General features: G+C 33.9%; 3 protein-coding genes across 3 annotated transcripts; 2 read left to right on the forward strand and 1 right to left on the reverse strand.

The window, feature by feature from the left end:
• The first annotated feature begins 1,437 nt into the window (after positions 1–1,437).
• On the forward strand, positions 1,438–8,190 carry LOC18095887 (kinesin-like protein KIN-14N). Its single transcript, XM_006370546.3, has 17 exons — positions 1,438–1,602; positions 1,832–2,084; positions 2,175–2,319; positions 2,394–2,503; positions 2,602–2,721; positions 2,811–3,014; positions 4,508–4,684; positions 4,766–4,840; positions 4,949–5,095; positions 5,172–5,310; positions 5,429–5,538; positions 5,815–5,976; positions 6,060–6,265; positions 6,858–6,939; positions 7,029–7,133; positions 7,226–7,330; positions 7,856–8,190. Exons 2-17 carry the CDS (start codon positions 1,893–1,895, stop codon positions 8,033–8,035), a joined length of 2,259 nt encoding a protein of 752 aa, XP_006370608.1. The 5' UTR covers positions 1,438–1,602; positions 1,832–1,892; the 3' UTR covers positions 8,036–8,190.
• Positions 8,191–8,247: 57 nt separating this feature from the next.
• LOC18095888 (photosynthetic NDH subunit of lumenal location 3, chloroplastic) lies at positions 8,248–9,480 on the reverse strand. The gene is made up of 3 exons (XM_006370547.3): positions 9,118–9,480; positions 8,698–8,984; positions 8,248–8,571 (listed from the first exon to the last, which is right to left on the reverse strand). The coding sequence occupies exons 1-3, from the start codon at positions 9,392–9,394 to the stop codon at positions 8,425–8,427; spliced, it is 711 nt and encodes a 236-aa protein (XP_006370609.1). The 5' UTR covers positions 9,395–9,480; the 3' UTR covers positions 8,248–8,424.
• Positions 9,481–10,963: 1,483 nt separating this feature from the next.
• Positions 10,964–12,754, forward strand: LOC18095889 (thioredoxin-like protein CXXS1). The gene is made up of 3 exons (XM_024584007.2): positions 10,964–11,211; positions 11,393–11,515; positions 12,404–12,754. Exons 1-3 carry the CDS (start codon positions 11,110–11,112, stop codon positions 12,557–12,559), a joined length of 381 nt encoding a protein of 126 aa, XP_024439775.1. The 5' UTR covers positions 10,964–11,109; the 3' UTR covers positions 12,560–12,754.
• The last annotated feature ends 531 nt before the right edge of the window (positions 12,755–13,285 follow it).

A 13,285-nucleotide genomic window follows, 5' to 3' on the forward strand; every position in this document is an offset into this window, starting at 1 on the left:
AATCTCAAAAGCTATTTTCAAAGTTATTTAAAAGCTAAAATCAGAATTTACAAAATAAGATTTTAGGCTTTTTTATTACACGATATTCTTTTTATCCCATAAAAGAATTTTTCTTTTATTATTTAGTCATCCTAGAATGCATTTCTCTTATTAAAAAAACACCAAAAATTAATTATCTTACTTTATTGTTTCATCATTGATTAAAATTAAATTGACATGATTTTGCAATTCAGCCACATTTAATTTGAAAGACAAAGCAATAAAATCAATAAAAAATTGATAAGTTAACATACTATTTAATTATTTTTTAATCCACGTAAAAAACCAATTAATATTACGAGAGAAATAACATAAAATATTTCTAAATATTTTCTTACAACTATAATAGCATCAACAACCACATCTATGTTAAATGGAAACTATGCCTCGCTTGTTTGGTCATGTAATGGAAAATAAGTTGAAAAAACAGTTTCCAGTATTTGGTTATATCATGGAAAATAACTTATTAATGTTTTATTTTTTTTCAAGTTTGTTAAAATAATGAGAAAAAAATATTACAAATTAAAAAGTTGAATGAGAATGAAATTGAAAAAAATATAATTTCATAAATTATCTCAAATAAAATAAATAATAATCAAAATAATAGAGATAAAATCTAACAAATAAAAAAATTGAAAGATGAAGAAATTAAAATAATAATAATTACAATTTCATAAATTATTTCAAATAAAATAAGTAAAAATTAAAAGAATGAGGACCAAATTTGATAGATAAAAAATTTCAATAAAAAAATGATAAGGGAAAATCAAATAACAATTATAAAAATGAGGACCAAAGTTAATATAAAAATTAAATTTCTTAGGGGTGAAATTGAAAAAAAAATATTCAAAAAAAAAATATATAGCAACCAAAAGTTTGAGGATCAAATTTGATATAATCAACAAATAATATAACATTTCTAAATTTTTCCTTTGATCAACTTTTTTAATGACAAACAAACATAAGAAAATTTGGAAAGTGATTTCAGAAAACCACTTTCCATCAAACAAACACCCAGGTAATGTTTTCTTATTTGAGCACTTCCATTTGATGAAACACAACTTACACAAGACTTTGGGTGCCTAAAATTTCAGTGAAGGGATTAAAATGACAAAAAATAGAAACTATGAGGACCACATAAAGGTATATAAATCTCACAGTGCTCCATTTCTAATTTCTAACCTGAGCTCAGCACTCTCTGCTCTGCAAATATATGAATCTTTCCTTCCTGCTCTTAAAAGCAATGGTTGTGATTACACTTGATAGCTTTGAATACAATCAATGGCCCCCACCAAACTCTAGACCAAACTTACCTATCTATCTCTCTATCTAAATATAAATATAAATATAAAATATAAAATATTTCTTCTAAATAACTTTATTTAATAAATAAAAAAATAGAAAAAAACAAACACAGTCTTTCTCTCTCTTGTTGCTTCAAAATGGCCTGCAAGGAGCAGAACACAAACCTCCACTTATGTCTTAACACCTCTACAATAGCCATTTCTTTTCTACTGCTTCTAATCCTCCTGCACGAGTGAGCGCCTTTTAAATTTCTAAAATGTGGGTTTTCTTCTTCAGGCTCTTCTTAGTAATGGGTCTGGTCTTTTTTTGTTGATGATGAGTTTTTTTTGTTGTTTTTTGAGAGAAGTTTATTTGTGATCTTCACATGTTTAGCTTATAGTTTACATTTTTAAAACTCGGGCTTTCATCTCCATGTGAGCAATTATTTTTTGTGTTTCGTATTTTGGGCTAAAGGCCTTTTCTTTTCTTTTCTTTGCTGGATTTTCAGAAGTATATCGGTGATGAGTTGCGTGTAGATTAGTGGCAAGAACTTGGATTTGAAGAAAAAAATGGTTGGGACGGCAAATAATGGCAGAATGAGGCATGCATTTTCAGTTGTAAATGGTGAGCAAGAAGGTGGTTTAAATAGTGCACCACCTAGTAATGCTGGATCAGAGTATGGTGGCTTTGAGTTCACAAGAGAAGATGTTTATGCTTTATTGTGTGAGAGAATGAAATACAAAAACAAGTTCAATTACAAGGTCAGTGCCAGTTTTTCTGGTTTTTAATGTTACAAGTGATTTAGTTAGCAATTTTTGTTTAAAGATTGACTGTTTTTTGGGGTTCTGTAGGAGAGATGTGAAAACATGATGGATTATATAAAGAGGTTAAGGCTATGTATCAAATGGTTTCAAGAGCTAGAAGGAAGTTACCTCTTTGAGCAAGAAAAGTTACAAAATGCTTTGGATTTTGCTGAGAGTAGATGTGCTGAAATGGGTATGTTTGCTTTTTTGTTTCCCTTTCTTTTCTTTTTGTTTATTGGTTGCTGATGGATTTTTTTTTCATTTTAGATTTGATAGTGAAAAACAAGGAAGAAGAATTAAATTTGATTATCGTTGAGTTGAGAAAGAGCCTTGCTTCTCTACAAGAGAAACTTTCCAAAGAGGAATCTGAGAAGTTGGTAAGAAAGAGTAGATGAAAACTTTGGTATCCTTCACCGATACGATACTGATCTGTTAATTATCTTTCATGATTCTTCTTCTTTTCTGGATTCTCCAGGCTGCAATGGATTCTCTTGCAAGAGAGAAAGAGGCTAGACTTACCGTTGAAAAGTCACAAGCTTCCCTCTCTGAAGAGCTCGGAAAGATTCAAGGAGAGCTTCAAAATGCGAATCAAAGGGTAATATAAGAAATGTAATTTGAAATAGTCCTGATGATTTTATGAAGTGACCTTTCCTGTGCGCTTATATGCTTTGTTGAATTCTGCAGATAACATCAGTAAGTGATATGTACAAGTTGCTACAGGAGTACAATTCAAGCTTACAACTGTACAATAGCAAGCTTCAGACAGATCTTGACACAGCTCATGAAAATGTAAAGCGTGGAGAAAAAGAGAAAGCTGCTATAGTAGAGAACCTAAGCACCTTGGGGGGTCAATACATGTCATTGCAAGATCAATTTAATTCGTGCAAAGTAAGCTGGTCTCGTTCCTTTTCTTCTTGGTTGAAGTGTTGAATCATTTCTCGTGACATTTACTAGTTAAGCGCATGGTACAATATTATTCTTAATGAATAGTGAGGAAGATGACTTCAATGTTCTTGCAAGAGCAGACACTTTTGAAAAAGAATGCTTTCAGTCTTCAGGAGAAAAAAAATGTTATTACTAGGTATTACCTTTGAGGTATTTAGAAACCATTTTTTCTGGCTTGAAGTACAGAAATAAAAATACTCCTAATTGGCATCATTATTGCACCCATGAGAAAAATACCTACAGGTTTTTTGTTTGAACTCTCTTTATCAGGATCGGAATTGATTTTTAGTGCACTTAGGCTGCAGGCACTATTGGAGCTATTGCTTTGAAAAAGCAGGCCGCCAATACTTGTTTTTTTCTCATAGATCTAGTGTTTACTAATGCTTGGAAATTTTGAACGGGCCCGTTTTCTGAAACATATCTGTTTACAATGTATGACTCCCCAAAATGAGGAATGTGGTGAATATAACTGGTTAGGTGGGAAACTAGTGCGAAGTCCAAAGTCAAACTTGAATACACATTACTAAAAAATGTAACCCAAATACAAGAGGAAATAAATTCCTTTCTGAAAGCTTCTTTATGTAAGCAGTCTAAATTATGATCTGAAGTTGCTAAAATGGTTTAATTTCATCTCAAATATTGTTAAGAAGTAACATTGAAGAAACATCCAACCTAAGATTCTAAGCTGTTAGGGATATCTTCACTGATAGATCTCAAATTTGGAACGCAAGGAAAGTTGAAAAGCACTTTTCATCCAACCACTTGTCATTCAACATTAGTTATGATTTTCCATGCCAATGTGCATAGTCTTGAAAATATAACAATCAACAAGGAAGTACAAAGATTGCGGTTCTGGAAGCCTGGTCCATTTATATGTAATTATTAGCCTTATACCCTAGCATTATAGGAATTACCATCTGTGTAGAGAAGCAAACAATGTCACTAAATGAGTTGATGTGCCGTTGCTTATCAGGTGAGCTTGTCAATTTTCAGTGATCTAACTTAGCATCCTTGCTTTAGGAAAATGTTGTTAATATTAGATGGGAAAGTTCCGCAATCGGCATCCCTTTGCCAAGGGTTTTAAGATGGGTAAACAGTTTAAATGGGCCTCTCCAAAGATAGTGAAGGGTTTTAAATTAGGTTGCTTGCCCTGATCATGCAATCATTTGGATAAGATTTTTGTCTAGTCTACAAATGTTCAGTTATAGGAGTACTAACTAATTTTCTTGCACAGCCTTGTTAAAAGTTGTCAAATCATGTCATGAGATCTTAGTGGGGCGTGTTAATAACGGCAGTGTTGTATGGTTTTCTGGATGTATATTGTTTTTATGCTACACTTTATCCAGTTGAAGCATAGGATAAATTTTTTTTTTTCCCTTTTTTTCCCGCTTTTCTTTTAGCATTCCTAATCTATCATTGATGGATAAAACTATCAGGCATCCGTGAATGATGCTGCAAAGCAAAAGGATGCGCTGGTGAAAGAAGTTGCATCTGTAAGGGCAGAGTTGCAACAGGTGAGAGAGGATCGTGATCAACTGCAATTGCAAGTGCAAACTTTAACAGCTGAAGTAGTTAATTGTGAAGAGCTCGTTATAAAATCAAATGAATTAAAGGTTTGTTTTTAAAATTTAAATTTTCATTCCCTCACTAGTCTAGTGCATTTACAATTATATTTTCTTAAATGTTATATGCAGGAAAGATGTGTATCCCAAAGCAACCAGTTGAAGACATTGCAGGATCAGCTAGATGCCGCCCAAAATAAATTAAGGGTATTACTATCGAGCTTGCAAGAGATTTTTCCATGTGCTTGATTAGTTGCTGCTATTTTATAGTTTTATTTGAATTTATTATAATGGTTAAGGTTATTCTCTTTTTAGGTATCTGATTTATCTGCATTTGAGGCAAAAACTGAATTTGAAGAACAAAAGAAACTTATATGTGAGTTACAAAACCGCTTAGAAGATGCAGAACTTAAAATTGTTGAAGGAGAGACGTTAAGGAAAAAGCTACACAATACAATATTGGTAATCATAAAGTCTCCTACTATTTTCTATTTGAGTACAACATACATTTATCTTATGAAGCTCTGTTATGCTGCAGGAACTAAAGGGAAATATTCGTGTGTTTTGTCGTGTACGGCCTTTGTTGCCAGAGGATAGTCCTGGTGCTGATGGAAAAGATGTATCTTATCCCACCACAACAGAAGCTCTCGGGCGAGGCATTGATCTGACACAAAATGGTATTCTTGAAATAGCTTAATATTTGATTGAATTTGTTTTACTGCTAGAATACTATTTCTCTTGTTCAAATCATATCTTGAACCTTTCAAACTAATGTCATGCTTACTTTCTCACCAGGGCAAAAATATTCTTTCACTTTTGATAAAGTTTTTATGCCTGATTCAACACAAGAGGATGTTTTTGTAGAAATTTCTCAGCTTGTTCAAAGTGCTCTTGATGGTTATAAGGTGATTTATCCAGCACTGAGTCTTTTTTATTGCATTTTCACGAACATATATGTGGCAAATGGCAACTGCATGAGTGCACTTATGTGCTTATTTGATTGTTTTTTTTTTCGAGCCCTTTGAGAAACTTTAAGTTAATTGTTTCAACTCATTGTATCTTAATTTTTTACAGTCACTAAATTTATCTTAACTAGTTCATCTAGTCAATGATTAAAAAGAGAAATCTTGAATCTTTTTTTTTTCTCTTGCGGTAAGAGATGATTAGCTTTGTTTTTCTAGGTTTGCATCTTTGCCTACGGCCAAACTGGTTCTGGTAAAACCTATACCATGATGGGCAAACCAGGAAACCTGGAGCAGAAGGGGTTGATACCCAGGTCATTAGAACAAATATTCCAAACTAGGCAATCTCTTCAATCCCAAGGCTGGAAATATGAAATGCAGGTGAAAAGTAATCTCATTTGTTGTTAGAATCCATGACATAATTTTGTGTATCATAATTAAGCATTTTTTTACAACAATAACAGGTGTCAATGTTGGAAATATACAATGAAACAATCCGAGATTTATTGTCAACTAAAGATTCATCAAGAACAGAGTATGGTAGTAATGGAAAGCAATACACAATTAAGCACGATGCCAACGGGAACACACATGTTTCCGATCTCACTGTTGTGGATGTTTGCAGTTCTAGAGAGGTCTCTTTTCTCTTGGATCAGGCATCTCATAGTAGGTTAGTAATGTTTAGAATATGAATATTTTCTCAAGCTCTTTCTAGTCATTTCTCTATTCTTAAAATATGGCTGTCCAAAATAGACATTTTAATCATTTAATACTTTTTTTGGTGCTGTTTAACCATCTAATATGTTTATGCAATACTGTATTGTGCATTGTTTGTGAATCTCCATATTTTCTTTTTGTATTTCCAACTCTTCTTATTGTTGATACTTGCTACTATAGATAAAAATTCGCAATAAAAAAAAATCTAATTTGATTGTAATCAAAAAAGGAAAATTGCTTGACATGCACACAAACAAATGTGGTGTATGTCTTCGTTCCTATTTGCCATTGCGGTTCAACCGTACTTTTGAAAATTTTGAATTTTTTTTAGCTTCAAATTAATATTTTTTTAGTGTTTTTACATCGTTTGTTTTGATGTGCTGATATCAAAAATTAATTTTTAAAATAAAAAAAATATTTTGATGCATTTCCAAGCAAAAAACACTTTGGAAAGCAACCTATACCACTCTTAAACAGACCCTTCAACTTGTTACCCTCAATTACAGTGCTATATGATAAAAACTTGAAATTTTTGCTTCTTGTAGGTCTGTTGGCAAGACCCAAATGAATGAGCAATCATCTAGAAGTCACTTTGTTTTCACATTGCGAATATCTGGTGTTAATGAGGTAACAATACCTTTGTTTTCCATAAGTTCTTTTCTGTTGTTCCTTTTCTTTTATCCCCTTTAAATTGAATGTCTGTTTGCATCCATTAGAACACAGAACAACAAGTACAAGGTGTTTTGAATCTTATTGATCTTGCTGGGAGTGAACGTCTATCCAAGAGTGGCTCGACTGGAGATAGATTGAGAGAAACCCAAGTATGTGACTTGACTATTGTGACCTGATAGTATTTTTTTTAATTAATTCACTATTAGTAATCAAATTAATTTCTCTGTGCAATCTTTATCAGGCTATCAATAAAAGCTTGTCATCTTTAAGTGATGTTATATTTTCCTTGGCAAAGAAGGAGGATCATGTACCATTTAGAAACTCAAAGCTTACTTATCTATTGCAGGTAAATAATTTAAAAGACTTCGAAGAATTTTAAGCTTTATGTGCTACTTGTATGGAATTATCTTTGATAAATCAAGTCTTTCATCTTTATATGATTATAGTAGCAAAATCTCATACACAACTATTAAAGAGACTTCCTTGTTGTGAGGATGATTCTTCTTTTAAGATCTTCACACTACACTATTATATAAGGTTCATCTCTTCTCCACTCTGTATAAAGTCTTTTGCATATATGTTATTGAGATCTCCTATGCCATCATTGGAGCAAAAAAAGGTTTTTATAGATAAATTAATAGCTCTTCTTGGAGCTTACGTTCAATTTTTTTTTTGTTTGGCCTACCTATAGTAGGTGAAAACACATCCCAAGAAAACTACCTGAATGGTTATCTTGGAAGTAAAACCTAGTTTTGTGTCTTATCAAATTAAATCCTGGCTAACATGAACACTCCACATCATTCTTTCCCAGTGTTTTTGTTTATCTTGGTGATCTAAGATATATTTTTCTTTTAATCCCATGTTCTTTCAGCCATGTTTGGGTGGAGACTCGAAGACACTGATGTTCGTAAACATTTCTCCTGATCACTCTTCACTGGGTGAGTCACTTTGTTCACTCCGATTTGCATCCAGGGTTAATGCTTGTGAGATAGGTATTCCTCGACGTCAAGCCAACATGCGGTCGTTTGATTCTCGCTTGAGTTTGGGCTGATTCTAACACAAGATGATAGTATTATGTATCTCTGTCACGAGTATTGGTAAATTGAGAAAGTGAGAGTGATCCTAACACGAACTGATAGTTAGTAACCTGTATAGTGCATTACATTGTTGTTATTAAAAGGCTTTGCCCAATTATTATTTTGTTTACTCGAGAATGAGTTCCCTATGAAATTCTGTTGTAATTACCTGTTCACACTGATGTACTTGCTTAATTCCTAGTTTCTTTCATTTTCTTACATAATAACTTGATAGTTTTGCCATTTGCCTAAAAATACACGAGGAATTTTGAAATGTAAGTGGGAAGGCTAAATTGCAAATTAAGAATAAATAGAAAGTACACTGTAATGTGAATATATTTTCTTCATCACCCGTAAGGCTCAACTAGCTTTGAAGTCCATCCGGGTAATAGGTAAATTTACTCTTCAGATCAACTGGATTCTGTTGCATGACCTCTTGCAAAAGTGCTTTTGTGTCTCGATAACTTGATTTTGTATCAGACAGGTTTTTCCTCCTCGATGCATCTTCAAGCTGTCAATGAATCAGAAACTGAACAATTAGTTCAAAGAAAGCTTGTGAAGTACTTCAACCTCGTATAAGAGGAACTTTCAGCAATTAAAATTAGAGAAAAATCTCTGCTTGTAACCATTGATTCACCTTTTCAAAGTTGTCAAACAATCTGTTAGCCAGATCAGTAAGAGGTTGCTTGTCATCTACAGGAACTGCAGAGATAATCCTGTCCAAATCATAGTACATGAAAGTGGACTTGATTCTCAAGTACTTCCTGACATAATTCAGGGTGTCTGGTCCTATCAAATCCTCCAGAGCTAAGAGATCAAAGGCATATCTCTTTACCCTACGTGCGCTACCTTGTAATCCAACATTTGCCATATAAATTCCCTTCTTCAGAAAAGAACGTGTGCCTGTCTCCTCATTTGCAAGTTCTGCACTACATAAACAATGATGAATGGTTGCAATATCAAGGGAACATATCGGAATTCTACACTCGGACAACATTTTTGATACGAGAGAATGAGAAACTTAGCATTCTGATGTGATGCTTATAAGAAAGCTTACTGTTCTCTGCAGAAGGCACGGGCAAGGGGATATCACGAGCCCACCAATTATCCTCCGCGAGAGAGACACCGGTACTGGGATTTCCAATGAGAGCTATTGAAGCAAGGCCTAAAGCTAGTCTTCTTGTAGTTTGAAATGAATTCCCTTGAAGATTAACCGGCTTCTTGCCTAGCAATCCAGTTATTTTCATCCTTCTTTGAGGTTTCTGCACGTTGATAAGTTTTGGTATGGCTGGCAGGGTCTCAGTGACTCCATTTAAGTTTGTTAAATGAGCCATTCTGAAGTGTGAAGAGTGGCAGCTCTGAGCAACTGTAATGAGTTCTTTGTTAGGTTTTGTGTTCTATCCATTCCAGGAAGTATTGGTTACTCGTGACCACCAGAAGTATATCCTCACAGAGGACAGTTTGGTCATTTCCCCCCAATAAGTCTGGGATTTAAATTTTAGACTATATCTTCAGCACATTGTTCACTATGTGGTAAACTAGTAATAGCCTTTTCAATTATGCCCTTGTGTTTTGGACACAACCATCTCAACAGTCTATATTCTAAAAGTGTAGCAGATTTCAGACCTTGAATTGTTAAAATAGATCATATTAGACCTCCCAACTCCTATCCACCCTTTTATCAGATGCTTAGTGGTAATCTGTGTGTTACTCATCCTGAGGAGCATAAAAACTTTCATTTCTGAGTTGCAAGAATCATAAACCATGATTTGAGCCAGGAGAATCCACCCCAATTAGAATGGCCTCTTCAGTCTTCAAGTCCAAGGTCAAGAGGAAGCCTAGTAATCTAGCATGCTCTATGCAGAGGTATGATATCAACTAAATGCTAGAGTTATCCTCGCAATGTTCATTGTATATTTTAGCAGCAAGAGGTCAAGTAGACATATAAAACCTATTTCCAACAATCTCATGTGGCAGACAGAAGCAAGCATATATTGATATAAAAACAAGCCCTACGTAGGAGGGACAGGACAGCAGATATTGTCTAAGTTCTGTCAGTTCAGTATCAGGATGATGATAAGGATAATCCCAAGCCCCTTTTTGGATATAGAAATCGAGGGAAAAACATGGGTGGGCTATAGAAGCAGTATTCATTGACATTTGTGCTAAAGCAAAGCTAAACTCTAGACGTTCCCCATCAAAATAGAAAAGCTAATGGAAGTGGGAGGAAGACGGAATTTCTATATCAACTTACTAGATCGACACAAAATGCCAGGAATATTGATAGAACCAACAACCTTTGTTAGCTTACTATAGAGCTTGTTTGAATACATCCATAATTTCTTGATTGAATGTAGTTAAGTCTCATCTTTCCATCATCAAGAATTGAATAAAGCTAACTAGTTCATTTTACAACGTTAATTATCTCCCTTAAAACGAGGAAGATCGTGCAATGGATCGAGAAAGATTAGGAATTTGAGCTTGAGTCAACAAATGCTATGATCAATCAAGATGACTAATTAAGGGAGGATCTGGATCCCACAAACTCAACAAGAAATGAGAAAACAAAAGTAAAATACTTAAACTTTGAGTTCCTATGTCCTGCAATCCTTAAAGTCAACACAGAGTTCACCATTGCAGCAATCAACGTATTGTAAGCCAGGTAAGGCCATCTTAATTTTGATGACACTGAATTTCTTTTACTTCGGTAAGAGATTGTTCATGATTCATCAAGGTTCACACTTCAAGAGAGACAAATAATTACAGGATGGAGATTTAGACATTAAGAATATCATTAGACAAATTTCAAAGATGCATGATTAACTGGATAAAGCAGAACTACTTTCCACATATGTTAGAATAACTAAAATCTAAAGTGGGTCCGATATTATCGATTCAGCCACATCTTATTCAAAGGGAGATTGCATTGATTCTAAACCAAATAGAAAAAAACAAGCAGCATCCCGAGTTAAATTTGCCGAACTCAATAGCTAATCCAAGCCTCTATAAAGTAGACCATAAGAGCAACAGAGCAGAAAGGGAAGAAAAGATGGCTGGACATTCACAGGTCATTAAGACTAGAGTTGTCAGGATAGACTCAGAGAAATCATGGGATTTCTTCATCAATCAAGCTACCAATAAAGAATGTCCTGTAAGTAATTCTCTCTCTTTTTTCATGCGTGCCGCTGTATTGATGATCCAGCTACTTAGAATTTACGTTTCAAGAAATTCTACTCAATTCCGCCAGCTTTTATACAGAGAAGTTATCATTTTAGAGGCTAGAATTTTATAAAAATTAAAAAGAATTAGTCTTTCCTTTTGGCTCCCTGCAGGTGGTGGTGCACTTTACAGCTTGTTGGTGCATGCCCTCAGTAGCCATGAATCCTTTCTTTGAGGAAGTAGCCTCGAACTATAAACATATTCTGTTTCTCTCAGTGGATGTTGATGAAGTTAAGGTAAATTAATTTGTTCAACATAACCATTTAAAATCCTAAACTAACACACACACACACACACACATATTAATCTCATCAACCATGTAGAAATTGATGCTGACATGCCACAGTTACTAGGGCTTCCTTCCTCTGTTTCACAAAAGTGTATGGACTCGTTTTATCTTCGAAACTCTGGTAATTGATTCTTAAAGCTGATGAACTTTTTGCCCAGTTGCAAGTTATTGGAAAGCAAAACATGTGCAAGCCTGCAACAGGGATTTTGACCTGCTAGAGTTTTGGTCAAAATATGGAATATTTTTTTGGTATTAAAACTTGGAATTTATTAAATCAAATAATTGCTCTGTACTGAGTGAAGACAAATCAAATCCATATGACGGTTAATAAAAAAAAAACCCTAAATTTTTAAATGAAATAAGTCAAAAATCTGATCTAACGTCACATGACTTGTATTTTTTTTTCTTATTTTGGCACCCCACCAATCACAAAGCTCACAAGACCTTATCTATGAACCCAATATAAAAAGGACAAATATAAAATGAAATTATATAAAACTCTACCCAGAGCATCCAAAGAAGCAATAACCTACTTCTTTATTGCATCAATAATCTAATCATTGCTTAATCATGGTTGCCCTTGATTTGGTCAATATCACGGCTCATGATTCAACCTAGATTCATCTGAGTTAAATTCAAAACAATGTTATTTAAAATAATATTAAAATCAAACTCTGTTTTGAGTGGATTTTCCGGTCAGTTTTCACCTAATCTTCTTGAAATCCAGCTCAAAATGATTGGGATCTATGTCAATTCAGGCTAAACATGTTCAATATCAATGCATGTCATGTGCTTTCTGATATATAATGGTGTTGTGCCCGTATAAAATAACCAGGAGATAGCTACGAGGATGGAGGTAAAGGCCATGCCAACATTTTTATTGATGATGGGAGGGGCTAGAGTCGATAAGCTGGTGGGTGCAAATCCAGAAGAGATAAGGAGAAGGATTGGTGGTTTTGTTCACACTATTCATGGATACAAAGCAATCTAGGAAGTGGACAACGTGCCAAACATGGCATCCTCAAGATTGTACAAGAACTTGCTGTAAATGAAGGGTTTTGCAGTGTTTTTCTTGAAGATTTCCTCTGTGATCTGTGGGCTTGACTTGCTTGTAATTTGATTGTGGTTTCCAGGGCTTGGAAACCCTTTTCAATGGTTTAAAAAATTACCAGTTCTTTTCTCACCACTCATTTCTCCTTTTGGGAAAAAGCTAGAGGATGCGTGCATTCTCCTATCAATCGCTAGCATTGTTGAGCGTGATAATGAAGACACTTGCTAGAACACATTGCATTAACGCATCAAACATATAGTAAACAAATAATATAAAATGAGAAGTATATTCCCACCAACAAGACCACATTTATATGCCTGTCCAGCTCGTGACCTTCTTAGGGAGGCATAAAAAAAAAAAAAAGGTGATTTCTTCTCCATTTAAAGATGGAATTAAGATCCTTTCCAAGGTAACTCAGTAGTTAATTATTAAGTTTACTTAGAGCAAGGTTTTTTATTACGGCTTGGGTGAGTTAACAAAAAAAAAAAAAGTTAAAATGTTGTTATTATAAGAAAAATTAGAAATTTTTTTTCAGATTCTAACCGACCTTTTAACCAGGTCATGAATCAACTCGCTTTTTTTATCAGGACATATTAAGTTAATTTGTCTTTGTATTATTTTCAAGTTTATTTTATAATGAATTATACTAACAACAAAAAAAAATTA

Source organism: Populus trichocarpa, chromosome 1, assembly GCF_000002775.5.
Source record: "Populus trichocarpa isolate Nisqually-1 chromosome 1, P.trichocarpa_v4.1, whole genome shotgun sequence".
NCBI lineage: Eukaryota > Viridiplantae > Streptophyta > Magnoliopsida > Malpighiales > Salicaceae > Populus > Populus trichocarpa.

What these genes read in the sequence shown, in the direction of transcription:
- LOC18095887 (XM_006370546.3), top strand. Translation starts at nt 1,893, where the DNA reads ATGGTTGGGACGGCAAATAATGGCAGAATGAGGCATGCATTTTCAGTT. An exon ending in GAGTAGATGTGCTGAAATGG is followed by an intron (nt 2,320 to 2,393) that starts GTATGTTTGCTT and finishes TTTTCATTTTAG; the next exon opens with ATTTGATAGTGAAAAACAAG. An exon ending in TAAAATCAAATGAATTAAAG is followed by an intron (nt 4,685 to 4,765) that starts GTTTGTTTTTAA and finishes TGTTATATGCAG; the next exon opens with GAAAGATGTGTATCCCAAAG.
- LOC18095888 (XM_006370547.3), bottom strand. Translation starts at nt 9,394, where the DNA reads ATGGCTCATTTAACAAACTTAAATGGAGTCACTGAGACCCTGCCAGCC. An exon ending in CGTGCCTTCTGCAGAGAACA is followed by an intron (nt 8,985 to 9,117) that starts GTAAGCTTTCTT and finishes TATGTAGTGCAG; the next exon opens with AACTTGCAAATGAGGAGACA. An exon ending in TGTTTGACAACTTTGAAAAG is followed by an intron (nt 8,572 to 8,697) that starts GTGAATCAATGG and finishes ATTCATTGACAG; the next exon opens with CTTGAAGATGCATCGAGGAG.
- LOC18095889 (XM_024584007.2), top strand. Translation starts at nt 11,110, where the DNA reads ATGGCTGGACATTCACAGGTCATTAAGACTAGAGTTGTCAGGATAGAC. An exon ending in CTACCAATAAAGAATGTCCT is followed by an intron (nt 11,212 to 11,392) that starts GTAAGTAATTCT and finishes GGCTCCCTGCAG; the next exon opens with GTGGTGGTGCACTTTACAGC. An exon ending in TGGATGTTGATGAAGTTAAG is followed by an intron (nt 11,516 to 12,403) that starts GTAAATTAATTT and finishes TAAAATAACCAG; the next exon opens with GAGATAGCTACGAGGATGGA.